A 22787-nucleotide genomic window follows, 5' to 3' on the forward strand; every position below is an offset into this window, starting at 1 on the left:
AACTACCTTGCTCTCCACTACACCACAGCCACAGCAAAGTGGGATATGTATAGTGCAGCAGATTGTGACTTGTGTACACTATTGAGCTGACAGCACAGAGGTAACCCGTACAGTGGCGTGGCTTATCTTCATTATGTGGTGTGTTCAAACTGATTTCCTGTTGTATCCAACCAAAAAAAAAGCCGCTGTTGATAAATCTAAAAATGATATAGAATCCAGCCTGGTAAGGAATAATCATAATCTGTAATGAAAATATATACTCACTGTTGCTAATATAGTATATTGTTCGTTTTAAATCCATGACATATATATCTACATAGAAGGAGATGTTTTTTCAAATGTTGACTATTTCACTTTGGAAGGAATCTACACTTGTGCTACGGGTTACTTTCTTTGCTGTGAAGAGCTTTAAAGAAAAGAGTCATAAACAAATTGGGAAAGTTGCTGCACATGGTCTAAACTGGTGTAGGTCATTGTATTTAATTTTGCTGAATCCTAGTTCTACTCCAGATCCCTTTCTGAACGGAATATATGACATTGAGGATCAACAGACCAACTCTCTTGACCACAAGTGGTTTGGGGTTTCAGCTACAATGCCTTGGTGCCTTAGAGCCCCCCCAGCTGTCTGAAGAAAAGCTGTTAATACTGTGGTAAGATTCTCCCAAAATGGAAGAACATTCAAGTTCCTTGTGATTCCTGAGTTCTTCTGAAGAAGTTCCTTTCAGCGGCTGCCCTTCAAGATTGATAAGTAAAGAACCTAAAGCAGACATTTTAAAAGCGTTAAGATATATACACTGGTTTACAGTTAGACACATAACTCTTCACCTACACAAGCACTCCTTCGCTCCACGCATCTGGACCCTGAGTACTCTCCAAAAAGTAAATTACAAATGCTATAATCCCCTCTGCTTCCTCCTCTGCTCCCTTCTTCCTTCAACCTATAGATTCTATAAATGACAGTAGTTAGCCAGATTGTTTTCTTCTAGATTACAACTCATGGAGGGAAATGTTTAGGTTCAGGTTGTCAGAGCGAGGCTATACATGTGGGTGGTGCCAGACCACACAACCACAATTTCAAAGAAAGAGCCAAATCATTTTTCCTGGCTATTTAAACATGTCTTTTAAAAGGATTTTCTTTTTGAGATATGACAAAGATAGGGGGGAAAAAGATCGAGCCAAGAATATTTATGGCAAAAGTTGTAGTTGCTTGAGATGTTATCATAAAGACAGGAGAGAGTCAGACAACCAGTGGGGAAAGAAAAAAGACATAGGAGACAAATTGACTGCCAGAACTTAGAGAGAATAAAAACCAAGACAGTACTGTTGGAACAATTAAACTATGTCTGTAATGATGCCTGGGATTTATTTTGGCCTCATCACAAATATACCCCCTTTTCCCTCAATACACACTCGTAGAGTAACCTCCAGAAGACAGATGAAGAATATGTCTAATTCGATTTTAAGAGGTATCATAAATGATGTAACCCCCTTTTATGTGAAGCGCTGGTGACTGAGAACCCATCTCAGAACAGTTGGACAGCCAGTCATAAAAGGCTTTACTGCTGACATGCAACTCAATTGGGGGACAATTACAAGTGAAGTACAGAGGTACTCATGTCCAAACTCAAGACAGCTCAAAGCAGCTACGGCAAGAGATTGCTACCTCGACATCAAACAGTCTGACAGCTTTGAGAAGTGGCCCCTCTTAGTTTTTAATTGGACTCATAAAGGAAATATGTGTGTGTGTGTGTTCATGTATGTGGGTGTATATGGGTGTGATTGCAAACATGCCTGCCTGCCTCGATGTGATGTGTCTTTGGTTTGTTATGTCTGACTTCAAATGTAAAAGCTATTACATGGAAAAAAAGTAAATTGCAGTAAACTCATATCCAGGCCCAGTTTTTACTGTGTGCATTGAAGACTATATTGCATTTGACATGATGTCACGAAGAAATGCTTTCATGGGTACACGGACACCACATCAAATATTCGCTCATGGTTGTTGCTTTGCAAACCTTTGCCCGTTTTCTCGCTCCCTTAGCAACGGCACAAATATAAAATCCTGACTCACCTGCATGTCCACATCCAGTGAGGAGAAGTAAGCTTATGAACAATATCATCTTGCCTCTGAGCCTTAAAACATCTTCATCTATCAGACTTATAGCTGTTATAGTTCTTTCCACTTTACTCTTCTTGATCCTCTTCTGCTTCTCCTGTTTTCTTGGGACTCCAAATGCCTAGCGATTACAATCTGGTCTTATATAAAAGTTTCTCACCTCCAGGGTATCCAGGAAAGAAACAAATGACTGATGGAAAACAAAAAGGTTTTTTTCTTTCCACCACTACCATTTTTTAGCCCTGGCTTGCATCTTTTGTTTGATGCAGAGGCAGAAGAGGAGGGGTAAAAACACACTTATTGGACACACACATTTATCTGCACCACCAGCAGCACTCAGCTTTATACTAGTTTGCGTCAGAAATATCCATCAAATCAGAGAGCAGGCCCATTTCCCTCCCCACACTGTCCATCTTTTTCCTCCACCATGTATCGCATCAAAGTGTTTTTCTCTCTTGGTCCTTTGTGGACACATGTCTGTCAGCAGCTCACACAGGTTAGTAATGGCTTTGTAGTTTGCTGCAGGAAATGTCTGACTTGGTTTCAAAAGAGCCAAAGTGGGACAAAGGGTTTAAGGAATGCAGGGGAATAAACAAGTGTGTAGAACTTATACATTACAAAGACAGGGAAGTGAAAATAAACTTGCACTAATGAGCTAAATGTTGACTAAAAACCAGGATTATGTGGGAAAACAGAAACCATAGAAATCCAGTGAGATGCATTTGTATTCAAGAAACAATTGTTTAATTCAACTCGCGGTTTACCTGCCCCACATTACTCGCCTCCCACTCAACTAAGCACTCTGCTTACCCTAGATCTCCTCCACATCAAAGAGCCCTCATTACAGAAGCCATCAAACATGCACAGAAAGATTTGGGGAGGGAGAAAGAGAGAGCCTGGAGGGAAAAACAGAGATGGGAGGACACAGGGGGTGAGGGAGAGCAAGCACACTTCTACTGCATACAAACGTATCATTCAAAACAAATCAATTCAAGCTGGTATTTGCCTCACCTGGCAAGACCTTGAATAAGGGCAGGAAGAAACACAAGAAATAACCTAGCAACCTCCAAAGAACAATGTGCAATAAAGATTCCCAAAACAGTTTATTTTCTATTTTGAGACACATAAAATGAAGACCAGTAAGATGAATTTGAATAGAACAGGGAGTCCAATCAGTGTGGTGGAACAGCATGGAATTAGAGTATTGCTCTTCCTTCTCACAGCTTTTGTTTTCCCTTCTGAAAGGATGCCAAAGACAGTTCCTTTTTCCTAAATGGCCACCCAGGCATGATGCTCATGCTTGTGGGAGGAACATTGTGTCAGGTGGTGAGGTCGGAGACTCCACGACTGGCGCTTGAGGTCAGACTTGGGTTTATTTTGCTAGACAGGCCTCTGTCCAAAAACATCCTCCACAGCCTCCTCGGTGTCCGCCAGGTGCTGACCAGACAGAGCCTGTTAGAAGCGCTGGTGTGGCGGTATACATTTACATTTACAATTTAGGCTTTCAGGTCACACACTCATGCATGGATTACCAATAAGGCATGGGGTTTACTTTCCCTGAGGAACTTACTGGACCACCCAGGGAACTGCATGTACTGTAGAGAAATGTGTAATTACACAGATAAGTAAACTACAAAGTTACAACAGAAATGTTTAGTGAACAGGTCTCAAACTTCACTGATCCAGAATAAATGTTACTGAGGCAACATAGATGTCCCAGCATTATATGTGTGTGCTTTTTTTGTATGTTTTTTATCTGTTCAGTCTTTATCTGCTGCTTTTGTCACCCATTACACACTTGAAGGTCCCGGAAAAGCATTCATTGTCCCCAGATAATGAAGCTTAATAACTGCTCATTATGAAATGTGATATTTATATTCTAAACTAAAATGTTTTGGTATCTAACTTGAAGAACTGCTGTGCGTAAGTATAGCCTAATGCTGTGTTTACACTACGAGCAACACAGCAACAAGGCATTTTCAATGGAGCCGGAGACATTAAGCTAAATACTGATGCCCGACATTTGTCACTGCGTGACGGGTGTTACATGTTACAAATCAAAGTTGAGGCCCAACTTTCTTCAGTGCTGCAGTCAAGCATCAACCAATCATATGTTTTTGTTTCACTCTGTTTTGTTCCATCTAAAAAGTCAAAAAAAAATGCCGTTAGCCATTTCCCAGTGTACAATGTAACTGGCAAGGCTTAGTCATTTTGTTGCTTTTGTAGCTTGTACTTATCATCAGGGGCTGACCACACTAAGAAGCATCGCTAGAAATGTGTCACCAGTAGAACCATTATTGTTTTCCTATTATACGCCGGGCCTGCTGAGCACTCCTCTGTTGTGCCACGCGTCACGTTTTTCTAGTGTTTTTTTAGAGATGCATTTAACTCAAGACATTATTAGAAAATAAAAAATGTACAATGAAATATGATAAACAAAAAAATAAAGAGTACGCAAGTATGTTACTAAAGTGACAAGTGTGTATTTTAAGATTAGAATTGGGAAAAGGTGTGTAACTGTAAAAAATTGTCCTGAGGATGATAGTGTTGGAGTCAGTGGGGGTCCCGGGCTTTGTTAATGAGCCAGACTGCAAACGGGAAGAAACTGCAGTTCAAACAGTTTGTGTCCAAAGTGAGAGGGGCCGGCTACAATCTTTCTTTCCAGCCTCAGAGTGCTGGAGGCCAACAAGTCGTGGAGGGATGACAGATTGCAGCCAATCACCCTCTCAGCAGAGCGGATGATAAGCTGCAGTCTGCCCTTGTCCTTGGCAGTGGCAGCAGGGCACCAGATGGTGATGGAGGAGGTGAGGATGAGCTCAATGATGGCAGTGTAGAAGTGCACCATCATTGTCTTTGGCAGGATGAATTTCTTCAGCTGCCTCAGGAAGTACATCCTCTGCTGGGCCTTCTTGGTGATGTAGCTGTTGTTCAGCTCCCACTTGAAGTCCTGGGTTATGGTTGAGCCGAGGAAGCAGAAAGACTCCACAGCGGCGACCAGGGAGTCACACAGGGTGATAGGGGCAGGTGGGGCTGGGTTCATCCAGAAATCCACAACAATCTTCACTGTTGTAAGAGCGTTGAGCTCTAAGATGTTCAGTCCACAACAGTTCACCAGAGGGTCAATCTACCACCTGTAGGCGGACTCATCCTTACCAGAGATGAGTCCAATGAGGGTGGTGTCATCCGCAAACTTCAGGAGCTTGACGGTCTGGTGACTGGAGGTGCAGCTGTTGATGTATATGGTTAAGAGGAGAAGGGAAAGAACGAAGCCTGGAGGTTTAGTCAGGCTCTTTGAGAGAGAGAGACCACATTTTTACCATTAAAGTCGTTACTCATATTTAATGGACCATTTCTGCACGCAGCCCCACTCCAAAGGCGCTCCATGCTGTGCTTTGCCAAGGTGTTTTTGTAGCATTGGCACCTGTAGCGACACTTTTCGGTGTGATCAGCCCCTTACAGAGCCTAGTGTTTCAGTACACTTTTAGTCTCATTTAGTTCTTATTTCTGATTACATTTTTTTTACTGTTAACAGTAGATGAGAAAGATTAAAGATTTAATCATCTTGCTCAAGAACATTTTGCTTTTTTCGTGGGAAAATGTCACTCATGCCTAAACATCCTGCTGCCCCCCAACCCAATTCTCCAGATGGTTGTTGTGGATAACATACAGCTGGGTGACAACAACATTCAGACTGGGAAAAAGGTTCAAGGCACCACCAGAGTACTTTGTGTGAGGCCGCTGTTTGAAGCTGTGTCTTTGACGTCTGTTTGTGGCACGAACATGTGAAAAATCAGTAAGCGAGCAAACGCTGGCAAACAAGGAAATATATTTTAAATTTAATTGACTGTGGAGTGTCTCAGTGGAGTACAGATTGTTTCAATTTATTGCTTTCAACTTTGCTCATAAACACATTACCAAAACTTTATCAAAGCCATTTTGCAATGAGTTGATCTTGGCGCTTATAGCCATGATTCCTTTCAGATGGACTGTACTTTGTCTACTGTTATGTTGTTGAATGAATTTTAAGCATTTTTATGTTGGGTTTCTTGGGTTTCAGCAAGGTCTCATCTCAGAAACTATCCCAGAAACTAGATGGAGGTAATTTTGTCACTTTTCCCCATCAGTTGTCTTTTGTTTGTTGCACCATGGTAACAACAATAAAATCCCTCTTTCAATTGTGTAGTGAGTCACAAAGTCTACAGAGACGAAGAGGAAGACTCATTACAACATTAAAGGGGCTTTAAAAAAAGTTAGACTTTAACGGAGGGCAAAACAGAGAAGAAAAAAAAGCAGCAGTAAAGTAACTGGGGAATGTTTTACCACAGTCTTATCTTTGTCATGGAGCTTTTTATGATATGCGCAGAAATGAAGACAAGTTAGGGAACCAGCCTGTCAGCAGCTACCAATAAGGCCCTCCTTAAAGGCCCAGTCTATTCTCTGTGACCATATACATTTGAGATATATTCATCTACACAGTTTAAAAGTTTGAAATACAGATACAAAATCAGCAACTAGTGTATTTTCTTGTTGAAAATATTTCGGAATATGTGCCTGGGGCTTGAAAAAGCAGGTTAGCCAACTAATTTTGGTTAGCTCACTTTTAACTTATTCACCTTGGTAATCTTCATTGCATAGTAAATCTGATCCAGAGCAGATGTAGCTCAGAGGATCAGAGAGGTCAAAATGTATAAAAAAAATAACATCTGCTATCCAGCTTACTGAAAGAATCGAGTCAGAATTTCTACAGAACTTTAAAAAAGTGCTACAATTACAATAAACTGATGATTAATAATGAGAACCAGGTAATAGCCGGTAGAAGCACTTTAAACACAAGCAGGTAAAACCAAGCTTGACTGCTTTCATCCAGAGTTGGAGTTAAAAAAGGGAAAAGAGAGATTGACAAAGATGAACTTGGCTCCTTGTACCTCTCAATCACTTCTCTTAACTTTTAGGCTTGTTTTTTGGGTACCAATGTTTTACATTTGATTCACAATCTGTGACTTGAAGACATGAAATTCAATAAAGCTTAGAAGATGAATGAGTTTAAGGATTGTTTTAAGTGGAATGATTTGATGAGACAGAGGCATTTGTGTGAAAACATCAGTCATAAGAATAAAACTGGTAAAAATGCATCTGACATTACAATTTTCAGATGTCTCTGTGTCAAACTGTATTAAAATGAATGTAAAATGATATTTAGTGTCAATAGCCGACAGACTGGTGGTATGCTTTTCTTCCACTGTGTTGGTGTAGCCAGAGCAATGATTTATGTAATTAAGTTAATAACTGGTGAGTGTGTGTTATGCAATTTTCTTGATTGGGCTTGAAACATTCCTCGAAGCACGTGATATTGTGTAATTTTTGTCTTTATTCTCTGTTCTACCACTGCAGTTACAGCCTATTTCATTCAACAAATTGTCTCTTCAAGGAGTTGCTTGCTCTTTGCACCTTCCAGTGGCTGATAAGTGAATTTAACTTTTCTCTACAGCACAGAAGACACCTTGTCCTATCTGGCTTCAAACAGCTGCACAGTTTTCTAACAAATACTCTTTGTTTTAATCTCTCTCCTGAGGCAATAAACTGACAGAGATAAAGCACTGTCCTTTGAACTGTATTTTAGCCTTGATAAATAATCTATGTTTCTTAACAGTAAGCAAATATATGAGGATTTCTTTTATTTTAAAGCCCGGGGAGAAGCTTTACGAAAGCTGGAGATTGCTCAAGTAATGCTAAATTGATGAGGCAGTATTCTGTTCTGAGGGAAAATTTACAAGGACACACTACAATTGTCGTATTTTGACGAAAAATTAAACTAAAACACAAGCATTATCAAACAGAACAAACTACTTAAAGGCCAGAAAAAAGTCATGATAAACCCCCCTTATCTGTATCAGTGGAATGAAATCTTAAAATATATTGTTGTGCAAGCAATGACTCTTAGCAATTTATTCACTTCAGTCATGTAGAGGAAATATCAATCATATAGGGCGAGAAAGGCTTAAAAGAGTGATAATGAAACAAAAGTGTTGTTTACAAATGTTCATTTTTTTATCATGCCTCACGGATTTTGATGCAATAACACCACCACTGCCACAAAACAAGCTAAACTTTCTGCGATGATAATGAAAAATGACATAAATGTTGGTACATCTGGTCAGTGGCTGAAAATAGAACATTTCTCACAAATTAGAGTAAGGTCATGTTTTTTTTAAGCATGTGAGATGACTACTACAAGACAAAACAATGTGAGGTGCAGTGGATCAAAGTCCTCTGGCTGAGTGGAACTCCAGAGCTGTGAGGCAGCTTATTGTGAGGCATAAACTGATTAAGTAACACTGACTGCTTATATGTCTATTTTTATCATAAATCAAGTTAATTACAGTATTTGACAGAACGGTCACTGTGACAGATGGCATCAAAAGACCAAGAGTGAGGTTGTGTGTGTGTGTTCGTCTGTGTGTTCTGTGTCACAGTCACAGACGCGATGATGAGGGCATGTCTGGGGGCCCCGCATCTGTCGACATTTTCCATCTGTGGGTCCGACTCTGCCTGCCTTCAATCAACCCTGACAAAAACCACAACTGGCTTTACTGGGAAATCAATTAAGCACAAGACAAATATTGTTTCTGAAAAATTCTTAGCATTTTTTTTTAGATTGAGTAACTTGATTCAGAGTTTGATGTGAAATGCTGTCATTTTCATTTCCAAATGATCACAAAATTGCATTTTAATTTTAAATGCGTCTTAACGAATGCTTCCACAAATGGAAATGTAGCCTACATCCTTTATATTACGTTGACATTTTCTAATTTGATTTAACATTTGCATATTGTCCACTTGTCAACAAATAAACATATGCACATTGAACATACACCAACAAGTAATACATGCTAGGTAAAGCCCCTTACACCTAGTTATTCAGATAGCAGTAGCCTATTCATAATTCATACAAGTATAAATATAAGAGACATTAGAGAATCTCTTCACATTTACTGTTCCTCAACGATTCAAAACAGTTTGTTTCAGGCTTAGTTTGTTTGATGTAACTGTTGGCCTTCTGCTGTTGAGCAGATCCTTTAATTAAACCAGTGTGAACTATTCCTCCAGTCCAGTAGGTGGCGGCAATGCGACAACAATTTAGTTTGCGAGCAGCCAAAAGAACGGATAAAGGAAGAAGACGGAACTAGTTGTTTGTCCAACAAATGTTTCCGGCCGACGTTATTTTGAGTGAAGGCTCGTGGAAATTTCTGGTTGATTAGTATTTGCGCTCTAATAACGATCCCCTTTCCGGTTTAATCATGGAGAGCACAATGGCTGCCCCGGGTCAGTATGCACTTTTATTAGATTTATGATTCATGTAGTAACGGCGGACAGAGTACGGGTATGGTTAAACAAAGTGGCGCTAACCTTAGCGTTAGCCTAAAGTGCTAACTCAACGCAGACCCAAACAACCATTCAATAGACGATGCCAGAGTTACCTTTAAACAGTGACGTTTAATTTGACCTCTCAGAATAAACTATGTCACATGTAAAAGAGACCGCAGCGTCCCTGTGCTCATCTATTTAAACGTCTCGTTGTAGTGTTGTTGCACTACAAGTATGGCGCAAAAACTTCAGAAATTGTCTGCATGCTTTCATAGAAATTAAAAGGTCCCTTTTAAATGTAGTTATTTGCTACGTGTTATTTAGCTTATGCACACATTGACTTAATAGTCTTGTTCATGTGTGCATGTGTAGAAGCACTTAATTAAAGTTACTTAAAACTCTAAACAAACGTGTATTTCCTATCACCTCACAGGTCCTAATAAGGACAACATCCGGGCTGGGTGCAAGAAATGTGGATATCGTAAGTAAAGTTTTGACACAAGTTCCATCGCAAGTTAAAGGAGGATTCTGATTTTTATGTTTTCTTATAACAGCTGAAAGGGTTATAATTGTAAAATGTGAACCAAAAAAAGTGTCCTGCTTTGTCATGGTTATTCATCCATTATCTCTTTTTTTTTTCTTTCAGCGGGCCACTTGACCTTTGAGTGCCGGAACTTTGTCAGAGTTGACCCCCAGAAAGACATAGTCCTGGATGTAAGTAGCACCAGCAGCGAGGAAAGTGAAGAGGACGAACCTGCACCTCAGCGCAGTGAGAAGCTGGGGCGAAGTAAAGGTAAACTGATGACCCTCTTAAGCTTATTATTTTTACGTACTCTACAGTCAGTGGTGTAATAAAAGACAAGCTGATGATTTATTAATGAGGAACATGTGATTTTGGAAAAAAACAAAACACGATGCAGCAGTCGCCCCAGAAGGGGAAGTGGTTGAAATCTCAATGTTGCTATTATTATAAGGCATACTTTTTTTTTCAGCTTTTGAATATGTTGTGTTACTTGCATTTGTATGTTATGAGCAGCTATTATTCCAGGAAAAAGTGCCTTGACTATTCTTTTTGCAAATCTGTGTAGGTTCCCATAATGATGAAAATAATGGTAGAAAAGGGAGACACAAACAGAAGAAGAGCAGCAGTGACAGAAGGTCAAGAAAGAGGTAACTTTTTGTCCTACCTTTGCATTTTTATGTTATTCAACCCACACTGACCCTATTCATCACTGTTTTATACTTTTATGGTTTGTTGCTTAATTTCCCAGACCAGATGATCAGACTTTGAAGCTGATTTTGAGACGCGTTTGCCTTTATTGTCCAATTTACACATTTGTGACCTTAAAGTGATTTCATAGCATTTTATTCTATTCTCCAGATCTAACTCATCGAGCGATGAGACTACAAAGAAAAAAAAGAAACGCAGCAGTTCCTGCTCCTCATCGGACGAGGAGGAGAGCGGGAAGAAAAAGAAAGTGAAAAGCCGGAAGAAGAAAAGCAAAAAGAGCAAAAAGGAACATGGGAAGAATCAGAAGAAGAAACAGAAGAAGAAGAAACAAGAATCCTCCTCCACTTCCCCTTCCTCTTCCAGCTCTGGTAAATCCTCAGACAGTGACTGAGACCAAAAAGTCTCTGGAGGTCCAATATATTTATTCTCCAGTCCATGAAACTTGGGTTTTGCAGATTTCAAGGATTTAAATGATCAATTAGCCCAAAAATACCGTAGTGCATTTTATGCTGCAGATAAGTTTTATACGATCATGCCAGTGAAAAAAATGTGTTGGGGTGCTCTGGAAAATTTTGCAAAACATGTCTGGAGCCAGGGAACATGTTCTGTTATGGATTCCTCTCAGAGTGAGAGGAATCTTTAAGTGACACATGGTATAGTCTCTTGTCGTACATATTACTGAAGAAAAGCCTGAACATCTTTAGTTATGTTTTCTGGATGCTGTCCAAAAAATATTTTAAAGGGGTCAAATGTGAATCCCAAACAGGGTTTGACAAGATACAAATTGCCAAGGATAACATTCATTAATACTCAGTGGCGTATTTCTTTGTCAGTGCTGACATGTCAACAAAAGTTGATCTACTGGCTAATTTCAGTAGACAAAAAAATGCTTTTAGTTTGTAATTGCCTGAATGTTTATATTGTACATTTGCTAGAATGGTTTTTTTGTACAATGAAACTCCTGAAGTTACCTGTGAGACTATGTGGCTATATGGTTGCTAGTAGTGTAATTATTGTCAAAGAATGGTTATTATTTAACCACCCACACCTTTTTGAAAACCATGTGGTCATTTCAAATGTTCATTCCAAAAATATTGTTTGTAAATTCTTGGGCTGTCATTAACTGAGCCTCTTTATACAGCTTTGTTTATTTCCTTTGGACAATTTATTATTGCTTCAGTCTGTCTTTTTTTGGTCCTCCCAATTATGTGTTCTTTTATTTTAGTAAAATCTATATTTGTATCTACTGTCTCTAGAATTGTTTTCTTCCTGTAGAGGGCAGCAACATACCTTGAATAACAGATGAAGGACAATGATCTTAAAAATCAGAGAATTAATGATGGAAAGGAAATGTGTGGCGAAGGAAAATATTCATCAGCAACATTTGATCTGTAAGTATCAAGTGTCCAGCACTGGAAAATGCAAAAGTGCGTTTTTTGTATCCTAAGCAAACATTTTGTTTAATAATCAAGTTACAATATAACTATTTGTCATTCAATGGCACACATGCCACAGATTTCTTTTATAACTAACGTGTCAATACTTAATACTTCTGGTTAGTCTATTATTATTTTTTACATCTTCACAAATGGACGAAATAAGGAGAATTCAATTGGAAAATCCACTCAGAAAAACGGTGAATGGCAAGAAGGATGAATATATTATAGTCTGTAAATTTAAAACAGACTAATTGGATCTGATAAAACCTCATATTAATGACAAACAACCCTACATCTAGACTTGTAGTATCTATCTATACTCCATCTAGTGGTCATGGTGTGTGAATAGTCAGGGACTGAGCTGTATCCATAATAATAATAATAATCAATCCTTTATTAGTCCCACAATGGGGAAATTATTTCTCTGCATTTAACCCATCCCGGAGGAGCAGTGGGCTGCAATGAAGCGCCCGGGGAGCAACTTGGGGTTAGGTGTCTCGCTCAAGGACACCTCGGCATGTTGCCGGTAGAGGGGTTTGAACCACCAACCTTGTGGTTACGGGACAAGCGCTCTACCTCATGTGCCACAGCCGCCCCATTCGAGTTGCTGCTGCCATCTTTACTGATAATGTGCATTGGTGAAAGACAGACAGACTTACAGGAGTGTTACGAAACTTCCTGACACTTGCTTGATTTGCCAAATAATCACGAATAGACAGAAGCTGCTGAGCAACAATACTCTTTGGCTCGACTCCTTAATGGCAGAGGAACCTGTGAGAAACATCAATTAAACTGTCAAACAGTAAATGGTTGGGGGGTAAAAAAACGCTCAGGTACATCACGTACTCAGGGAGATCCAAACCACATTCACATACTAACACAGACAGGCATAAACATCAAAAACACACATGCTGCCATCATCTTTACTGACAATGTGCAATGGAAAAAGACAAACAGACAGACTTAAGAGCGTTGCAAAACCTCACAACACTTGTTTGCTTTGCCAGATAATCAAGAATAGACAGAAGCTTCTGGGTAACAATGCTCTTTGGCTCCACTTCTTAATTGCAGACATACCTGTGTCAAACTGTCAAACAGTAAATGTTTGGGGGGGAAGTCACGTATATCACGTACTCATAAGGAGATCCAATCCACGTTCACATCCTAACACAGACACACGCATGAACTCATCAAAAACACCATCGTTTTTAGGTTCACAACAATGAACAAACATTTCATAAATAACCTTTTAAGTTAATTCAAAGGACCATTACATCCACCTACAGTGTACACACAGTTTTCAGACTGCCCAGGAATGCAGCTATGCACTGAGGGACCATGGCCCATAGGCGGGTGCAGCAAACTATCATGAGTTATCAGTTTACATTAATGGTTGCTTCCATCCCACTACCTCCATGCTGTCAGTAGTATCACTCCCCGATAAGACAGGTAACTGCATAAAGAGCCACAGAGCCATACAAACGTTACAAACCAAGGATCTTTGGAAGCCCTTGTTTTGGCAGATCTGGGCTACGTGACAGATGTTTATAATAGGGCCATTAATTCCACTTTGCCTTGAGGAAGGGTATATCTCTTTTAACATCTGCAGCATCATGACAGCTACTCGCATGGCTGCTGATCAAAGCCTGGCATTATGACAGGTCCCCCTCCTTTACCTTTCTTTGAGTTCCAGAGGGCAGATTCATCAAATTTGTCAAAGAAACATCAACATTCATCTGCTACTGACAACTGAGACAGCCAAGAAGTCAATACAAATTTCGCCACAAACGAATACGTGATTTCTGATGTTCCGTGTTCTCATCCTCGCAGGACATTTTTTTGGGGGGAGGACCTCAGAAAGCAACACTCGGCCCCATCGTAGCTGAGTAAAGAAAAGGGGGCCATCTACAGACACCCAAACGTCTCTTAAGTAATAGAGATAGTTGGCTTAGCTTAGCATTACCAGACTCCAGAAAGCAAATAGAGTGCTTCAGAGATGCCGTTTTCTTTAAGGAAAACCCCAGAAGTTAGCATCCGACTGGTTCATTTGACAAAAAGCCAATCGGATTTTCCAATTTTTGCAGAAAATAAACCCTATGGCAAACACAAGTTTATGATACTCACACGTTTGGTCAGCAAGATAATCTTCACAAATGAACACTGTTTTTATGATTTTTGAAACATTAATGCAATTGGCATCTATCGTTAGGCTATAGATAAACTACAAAGCGGTCGCATGAGCATGGGTTTACACAACGAGGCTGTAGAGGCTGTATTGTCGGCGCGATGACGTTTTGTAGTCTAATTGAGCCACTTATTGGCCCTTTTTAAGACACATAAAAGCTTCAAAATTCACAAGAGGGGTATTCATTGAGTTTGGAAAAACATGTCAATATATCTTAAGCTTGTGTTAACCATCTTGTGACACATTTTATGTAGAGACGGGTCCCATATCCACAGAAATGAGAGCTGAGTACCAAAGCATCTAAAAAAATACTTTGTAAATGACACATTTATTGCAAGCATCAATGTATGAGCAATAAATGTTTTCATTCTGAAACAACAGCACCATTATACGCCTTCTGTTCAACATATTAATACTATGCATATGCTAATTAATACACTTGATGAAGGCAATATTAAAGTCTTGACAAAAGAAACTTGGATCCTGGGAAACTTCATAATTGCCCAGATGGTAAGAGGACAACTCGATACAGAGGAACAAATGAAGTGGAAGTGCTGCCATGTGCAGCCACACTGAGTAAACCATATGCTGTTTGTATAGGACAACAACTAGGTTTTCCTGTTTTCATCAGCTCATTGGCTTTTATTGAGCCTGTTGGGCTGTAGGAAGGCAGCAAGTAAATGGGACTCCACTGAGCCATTTAAATGAAAATGAGATGGTCAAAGTGATCTTTTAGGGAGTTTAGCTGCACAAGAACGGCGATTCAGCCTCCGTGTAAACATTTTTGAGGCTTCCATCTCAAACTTTTTTGCAGAATCGCTGACCAGAATGACCCCTTAGGGGTAAATGATCTCTCGTTAGCATTAAGTGTGTTTTTCAATTTGTTTATATAACTTTAGTAGCTTGTGTGGGCGGCCTGGTAGCCTCTGTGCTGGTGTCTGTTTTTAACCTTTCTTGGCGATTTTGAGCACACATGCTCCATTTTTTTCCAGCAACGCCCTGCTTCACATTCACACACTTACATTCATCCAACCTGGGAGCGGCCCAATACAACCACAGGCTCCTGCTGAAGCCAGTGCACAGCTCAACATAGAGTTAAATGCTTGGCTCAAAGGCACTTCAGTGGTATAGCTGTGGAAGGAGGATAGATATCATTGGCCCTGGGAATTCAAACCTGCAACCTCTTGGTCAGGAGCCTGCTTCTCTTAACCTTAAGGCCACCACCGCTACACAGCAAAGCATAACATCTTCCCAGAAATAAAATGAAAATCCCTTATGCTGCACTTTGGTGGGAACAACCCAAGCTGAGAGAAGGCGCCGGTTTTGCGTCTGTAACCACTGTTGAAATATTATTTCAGAGGCAAGCCGTCCCCGCATCTTGGAGCACGGTGAGCCGAGCACTTGAAAAATGCATTAGGGCCAAGGGGCAAGTTGGAGGCTATACATTTGCTACCAATTTAGTTGCTGCATCTTAGATTTCATCTTGGCCCCAAAACCAAGCCATGTAGTAAATGACCTCTAGGATAAATAGACAGCAGGCTACATGACCCCAGCCATCAAAAAACAGAGGCTATATCAAATACTACATCGCTATACAGGAAGCGTGTACGACATTCTCCCAAAACCTGTAGGGAGAAAAAAAAAGGGGGGGCGAATGGGGTGAGTCTCTATTCACCACTCTCTCTTTGGTCAAAACCATTTTTTCTTCCTGAGGTCTGTTATTACCGGCCTAGTTCCTGGGTTCCCATTCAGAGTGGAGCTTGTTCATATAAACCTTGAGGTTTTGAAGCATCGCTGGACTGACTGGGTGGCTTTCACCAGGGAATTAGCACGGGGTCGCATTGGATCACGATCAGTAGGTCCTTTACGGCTAACCTGTCTTGGACCGGGCTGCCTGTGTAGGTGGTGGTGGTGAGGACAAGTTTCCTGGCTCTGGAATATGGGTCAGTCAGAACCCAGGATGTGTAGGCCTCGGTTCTGTAAATCATGAATCCCTCAGATGCTTTTCTACTTACTGTGTAATTTCTATATCATTTAATTTAACCATTATTTTCCAGATAAGTCTTGATGATATTGAGAATTCTCCTGTAAGACCCAAACTTTTTTTTTTACAGCTGGAGGAAGTACTGTAGCCTGCAGTATGTGATTTCAACTCTATTATCTTTGGCAAGAGTGAACGGTGATGTAAATGATATTGATGTATTTGATGTCTACATTTATTTGCATATTCATGATTAAAAATACACTTAGGGGATAAAGCTGAAGGAAATGGTCTCTTTTGAAACAGCTTGGTATTCCATTTGTTTCGTTTAATTACTTGTTTTTAGCTCCACAAACAAAGGGATGAATAGTACGTTTCTATTGAGTTCACACATACTTTCTTAAAGTATGTATTTGCTGATCATAATGACAAATGGTTTACAAAAATGTAGAGGGGGCTTTATTTTCTCATATTGTTTTGCAAAATATGTTATTGACCATAATATGACTATTGGCAATCCAGCAGCCTAAGCCTCTCTTAGATGAATTCATTTTTCACTGCACCTTGCAAGACAGGTATTCATCCCAGTATGACACTATGACGTTATTTCTTTGTTTTGATAGATTTTTCCCACCCCGTACAGACCCTCATGTATGAAAGCTTTGAACTCGAAATGCAATACAACACCATGCCAGTCCAATTACACCTGAAGTGCATGTGCACAACATCCATCCCAAACTTCCAAACCTACTATTTGCATGTCCCTTTTGGATGAGGTCTAGCCTAAACAGGCATGCTATTGACTTCTTCCTCCTTTTCTGTCCCAATCCATCTGTCCCACTGAGGTCCAGAAGGTGGCAGGAGTGGCACTGCTGACAACATACCAGCAGAAAAAAAAAAATACCACCTACCTAACAGCTTCAGCACCACAGTCTTTCCTCTCTGCTCCTTAAATGACGATAGACTTTTTACATGTCCCCAACATCAGACACATGTGGCTTTTTTTTTTAGAGATGAACGACATGGTGTCATCTCTGTGCTGGGGCACATCTGCTCAGTCTTAGTTTAATGTTCTTTCCATCCACATTTATATGGAAAGTGTTGTGTGCCTTTGTTCTGTTCTGTGGGGGGTTTCCATCCCTTTGTTTAAAAGTGACATCAAACAGGGCCAGAGGGGCATGATGGCTTGAACATGATCAAGATGGTTGTTGTTTTTTTTGTCCTCTTACATTGTCAGTAGCCTTGGCGGTGATTTTTCTTGTTTCCTTTTGATGGAATACTTTAAAATAAGACGGAAAACTGGCACAGATGTCATCACTTTTTTTACGGATGTTAACAAATGTTTTCACAGTCTGGTGGTTGCTTCAAGTGACGTTGAAGGTGTTTAATCCTTGTTTAGTACTAACTGATGTTTATTATAACAAAGAGTACATCATTTTTAGCACATTGTACGTATGTGCTCTCAGCACATCGTCATCTATCTTTACATATTTGGGAAAAATGGATTGGGAGTTTACTGTTTTCTCAGCAAATGAAATTGTGTTCTGGTACAAGGGCATAAAACAGAAACTCTATGGTCAGAATGCACCTTCTCTGTAGTATCTTGCCTGTGGACATTTTACTCTACCGCTGCACCTGTATTGTTTGAAGATGTAGTGATTAATGCTGAGTTGTACCTCACTCCTGAGTTGACAAAATTACAATATAGATTTAAGGAAAATGAGGGAACACATTTGGGTAAAAGCAAAGTGAGATGTATGAACTTCAACTTTAAAATTCCCATCCCCAGAAGCATCCCTCTGGTGGTGTTAGATGTTATATTCCAACATTCAGCCTCTGAGGAGAAATTAACTTTGATTCCCCAGGTAAATTATTATTATATTTTTTAAGCTCAGATGATGTCAATGGAAGAGGAAAGCCATCATGAGAAATAATTCTACATAATGTTCAGTAATGATCTCTTTTTGCCAAGTCTATCACACACTCATTGATGCAAAACCATGTCATTACTGTTGCTGAAGCACAATATTCATAAATGGAAAATGATATGACCTTACCATTAACCTCAAAGTAGAGGGCCTTGCGATGTGGGGGATTGTTTTACAATCTGCTCTTTCATGACTTAAATTGTTTCTTCTAAAGTGCGGTATCTTGCCCATAAACTGCCAAATGAGCAGACGTCTGTTATTGTCGAGGTGGTCTGTGTGTGTATGTGTTTGTAAGATTGGAAAAGAGAAAAAGAGGAGACGGCAAAGGAAGGAAGAGGATGAGAGCCTATTACCCAGTGGGAGGAAATTAAGTCGTGTGTGGGTGTGTTTTAGTGTGCGGTTCCTTGCTAACATATTATTCAAAGGATCAATTATTAATTCTGGCCTGTGATGAGCTTAGCTTTCAATTTTGAACATCAATGCAGTTTAATATTATGGCAATTAATAAACACATTCTGGGATAATCACCTTTTTATTCCTAGCAATATCACAGGAAGCAGCTCTGTTGGAATATCCCTGTGGTTCACACAGAGAAAGCTGGTTTATCTTCAACTTCAGGGGGCTTCCTCTCTCAACAACAGGTTTATGGGAAAACTAGGAAATAGAGTGTTATCAATTCAAATCATCCAGTATCAGGCTGAGCCAACCTTGTGGCCAGACCTTCAGTTTCCTACCATCCTGCACCATCTACAAGCTACGCAATAGCTGATGAGAAAACAATCTCACCACAACATTCATTTAGTAGCTATTCTGGTGCTTACACATGATTCATTTGTCATACTGTTCATCTCAAAAGTATTAGCTGCTTCAATTATGACATTCGCCTCCCTGCAGTTTTTTTTAGCAGGTCCTCTTGTTTTTCTGTCTTTATGACATTTTTGATCATAAACCTAAACATATGTTTTGCATATAGGGAGAAGCTGAATTAATTGATACAAGTTTTAAAAGCTAACTTAAGACTAAATACTGTATTTTTCAATAAAATACATTGTTTGTTATGTCCCTTCAAAATGGGACATAAAAGTTTCCTGATGTGGCGTGCGTATCAGCAGGACAATGTCATGTGTCTGCGCCTTCCAAAACTGTTACAAATCTACTGTACAACAATAATTAACAGCAATTTGGTAGGTTTAGGGAAAGATCATTCTGGGTTTAAAAAACTGCTTGGTTAAGGTGGTAAACATCCTGTTTTGGGTTAAAATGACTACTTCATCATCGCGCTTAAAGTTATAACCACATGGATAAGGTCAGAAAACAGTCTTGGTCATAGTAGAAAGGAAACTGTGTTGAAGGATTCAATACTAAATTAGGTTTTCGACTTGGATAGATGCATTTAATCACCTCTAATAACATATTATTTTAACCTTAAATAAACACCCACAATGGTTGTACCAGACTATTTTCATTAAGAAATAGCAAATTTGACATTCTGCACCAGAGTAGCTCCTTGCAAGACCTTAGCATACTCTCTTGAGAGATTTTACATACCCTTTAATACGTTTTTTTAATCACAGAAATAAGAAGCTGCCAAGCACTTGCATTCAATACTTGTGTGAGTCTTATAATTGCCACTTAATAGTGCTCACCAACTTCTTTTTAGGTCAGAGCTAGAGTATTGTCATTTTTCATTCATTACTTAACCAGAGATGTTTTCTCAGTAATTCCCTCTTGGATTTGGGTATAAGCACGCCTGCAGTGCATGGGAAAGTCTGTTCACAGCAACAGTGAAAAAGGGAAAAGGAGAATGAAAGAGACAGAGATCAGGAAGAAAAAAAAACATGGAGAGAGAGAGCAGATGAAGATAAAGAAAGAGTGAATGAGAGACTGGGCTGAAAGTGATAGAGAGATAGTTTCATTCACTTTCTGAAAGCTATGCTTTCAGGTTTAACATGTGGACAAGATTCATGCATCAGTCACTTCCAAACAAATACAAACTTATTTGGAGATTATAACCACTTTTGGTGCTTTTACATTGTTTATATTGTTTTTTCTGCATTAATCCCTCTTAAGTACATATGTGTAAGGAAATTGCCAGTTGCTTGCAAATAAGTTGGTATCATTAAATGACTAACAAAAGAGTTTCTATAGATATATAGAATATTTTACAAGTAAGAAAGCTGCATGGATCCCTTTGGTCTATCTCTGTTTATCTTTTTCACAAAACAAAAAGGCTTGTGGTTGATTACCAATGACAACGCAACAAGGACCAACCACAGGATATGTAAACAAATTATGAAAGAAAAATAGTATACTGTACTTGACTATAGTATGTGACTTTGAAGTCTTGAAAATCCTTAAAGTTGTAAAACAGGTAACAAACCTCAGCTCAACACACAGATGAGGGCATCGCTGCCACTTAGCTGCTACACTGAGGCCACAGACACAGTTATTTCGTGCCTTTCTGTTGGTCATCAACCACATGCTTACACGCACATTGTCAAAAAAGGAGACTTGAAGCCTGAATAAATGTTTCAAGTAGCAGTCACGCTACTTGAAACATAGCGTGACATAAAATGCAAAATGTTATGGCAAAATCAAAGCGAATGGAGCACAAGGCAGTTATAGTGACTCAAAACTGTAGGTCCTCAGCCCCCCACCTGCTTTTACCTGATGGTATAATCTCTGTCTGCCATCACTGATTGGTCGTGCATGCATCTACGTATTAACACAATGTTCATTCAGTATGTGGGGTGTGCCTTTTCTAGTTGTTTCTGTTCTAGGTGAGGACTTTTGGCCTCTGATTGCTTGTATTAAATTGGTATAGTTTAACTATAGAACCAATTGAAAAATAATTGCACTTAGATGTATGATTGATAGGATTAGCAGGAATTCGTAGTCGTTCTTCTGATTAAGAGCTGGTAGCGTTGTCTTACACAGCCATCAGCTCCAAAAACATTGGCATTCATTTCCAAATGGGCCTTATTTGGATACACATCACATATTGGGAGTATAAATTATTACTTTCTAGTCTGAAAAATTACTAAAACTTAATAAGAGCTTTTGAAATAGCTTAACATTTTGTTTTGTGGCAAGTAAAGGAAGATAAAGCTGGCAATGCTAAGCAAAGTAATCTCATTACAAAATGATGCAATGCAAAAGCTCCCTAGTTCAGGCAAAAAATAGGTCAATAGGTAATGGGTGTATCTATTATTGTGTTGAACAATACCTGTATCATACATACCATAATACTTACACTAATAAATAACTTTGATACAGTTAATGATACACAAATTCCTTCCACATCTACTAAAACTACCATAGTTTGACCTAAGACTTAATGAAATCAGCCACCCTGTTACCATGGGATTGATCCAGTTATAGTCAAGCTGGAGCTTGGACAGTATTTTATGAGGAGTGATAAGAGGCTTACTGGTGTTACTGAATGACTATCATAACAACATGAAACATGTGTCTTATTTATGTTAAGCTTTTACCGATTAAAAATATCCACTTCCAGCTGCCAATAAGCGAAAACCACTGTGAATTGAACGTGAACCAAGAAACCTTCAGATGATTCAGCTCCTGCCTTTTCCACTTCATGTGTCACTTGTCAAGAAAATTGAGGGAAAAGAATAACACTGGTATCAGATTGCTAGAAGCACTGCGCAGTGAGGAAAAATATATATACAAACACCTCCTTACCAATCAATCTTCAATTACTTTTTGTGCTAATAAGCATCAAACTTTTACACAAACATGGAAGTCTGCGGCTGAGATGTTCAGGTGCCAATTAAGTGCGGATGTGGGGAGAATGTGGGTGGACAACTAATAAAAGGGTTCCTTGCATGTAACTGATCCTTTTTGAGAAACCTAATGTAGTTTACCATTGATTGAACGCTTACACTGGGAGGACACTGAGAACAAAAGGAAAGGGTCAGTAGAGACAAATGAAAACACCTAATGCTAACCTACTAGCTGGGTATTATAGATAGTCTAGTTTTACGTAGTTCTCTTATTACAAATCTCAATACCCTGATCATGACAGATTTAAGTGGTTAAGTTCTAGCACAAAAAATAACACTTGATTCAATCAATTTGATTGTGCAATGCATGGATTTATTTAACCCGTTTGCAGAAGGGGGGGCTGCCCTGGATGTTTGATTGCATGTGACAGTTAGATACATGCGCTTGATAATTTTAACTACAAAACAACTGACAGATGTAATGTAGTTAATTTTCTATAATTAAATCTGAAACTTAAGTGGAAATAATATACAGCACTGAAGCAGTGGCTCTACAGCAATGTTGGTCAGCATCATTGAAACAACCAACCACTAGACTTGCTCCTTTAAGCCAAACACAAAGCACGAAGAAGTTTTAACAAATACAAACTTTATAACCAAATTGTATACACAAAAAGTGATTACACACATTTAAAACTCCATTACCAGCCTGTTACAAACCATAACACAGTAAAAGTAAAAATAGCGTTGGCACTGTCCTTGGTGCTGAAAAAATTCCCTCAGTCATTAAAAAAACATT

At 39.3% G+C, this 22787-nt stretch overlaps 1 protein-coding gene across 1 annotated transcript; it reads left to right on the plus strand.

Moving 5' to 3' along the window:
* Positions 1 to 9294: 9294 nt before the first annotated feature.
* srek1ip1 (SREK1-interacting protein 1) lies at positions 9295 to 11954 on the plus strand. The gene is made up of 5 exons (XM_054603208.1): positions 9295 to 9439; positions 9915 to 9962; positions 10128 to 10274; positions 10570 to 10651; positions 10863 to 11954. The coding sequence occupies exons 1-5, from the start codon at positions 9415 to 9417 to the stop codon at positions 11101 to 11103; spliced, it is 543 nt and encodes a 180-aa protein (XP_054459183.1). The 5' UTR covers positions 9295 to 9414; the 3' UTR covers positions 11104 to 11954.
* The last annotated feature ends 10833 nt before the right edge of the window (positions 11955 to 22787 follow it).

Source organism: Anoplopoma fimbria, chromosome 8 (genome assembly GCF_027596085.1).
Source record: "Anoplopoma fimbria isolate UVic2021 breed Golden Eagle Sablefish chromosome 8, Afim_UVic_2022, whole genome shotgun sequence".
In the NCBI taxonomy this organism is placed as follows: Eukaryota; Metazoa; Chordata; class Actinopteri; order Perciformes; family Anoplopomatidae; genus Anoplopoma; species Anoplopoma fimbria.

What these genes read in the sequence shown, in the direction of transcription:
- srek1ip1 (XM_054603208.1), top strand. Translation starts at nt 9,415, where the DNA reads ATGGAGAGCACAATGGCTGCCCCGG. An exon ending in GAAGCTGGGGCGAAGTAAAG is followed by an intron (nt 10,275 to 10,569) that starts GTAAACTGATGA and finishes AAATCTGTGTAG; the next exon opens with GTTCCCATAATGATGAAAAT. An exon ending in GACAGAAGGTCAAGAAAGAG is followed by an intron (nt 10,652 to 10,862) that starts GTAACTTTTTGT and finishes TCTATTCTCCAG; the next exon opens with ATCTAACTCATCGAGCGATG.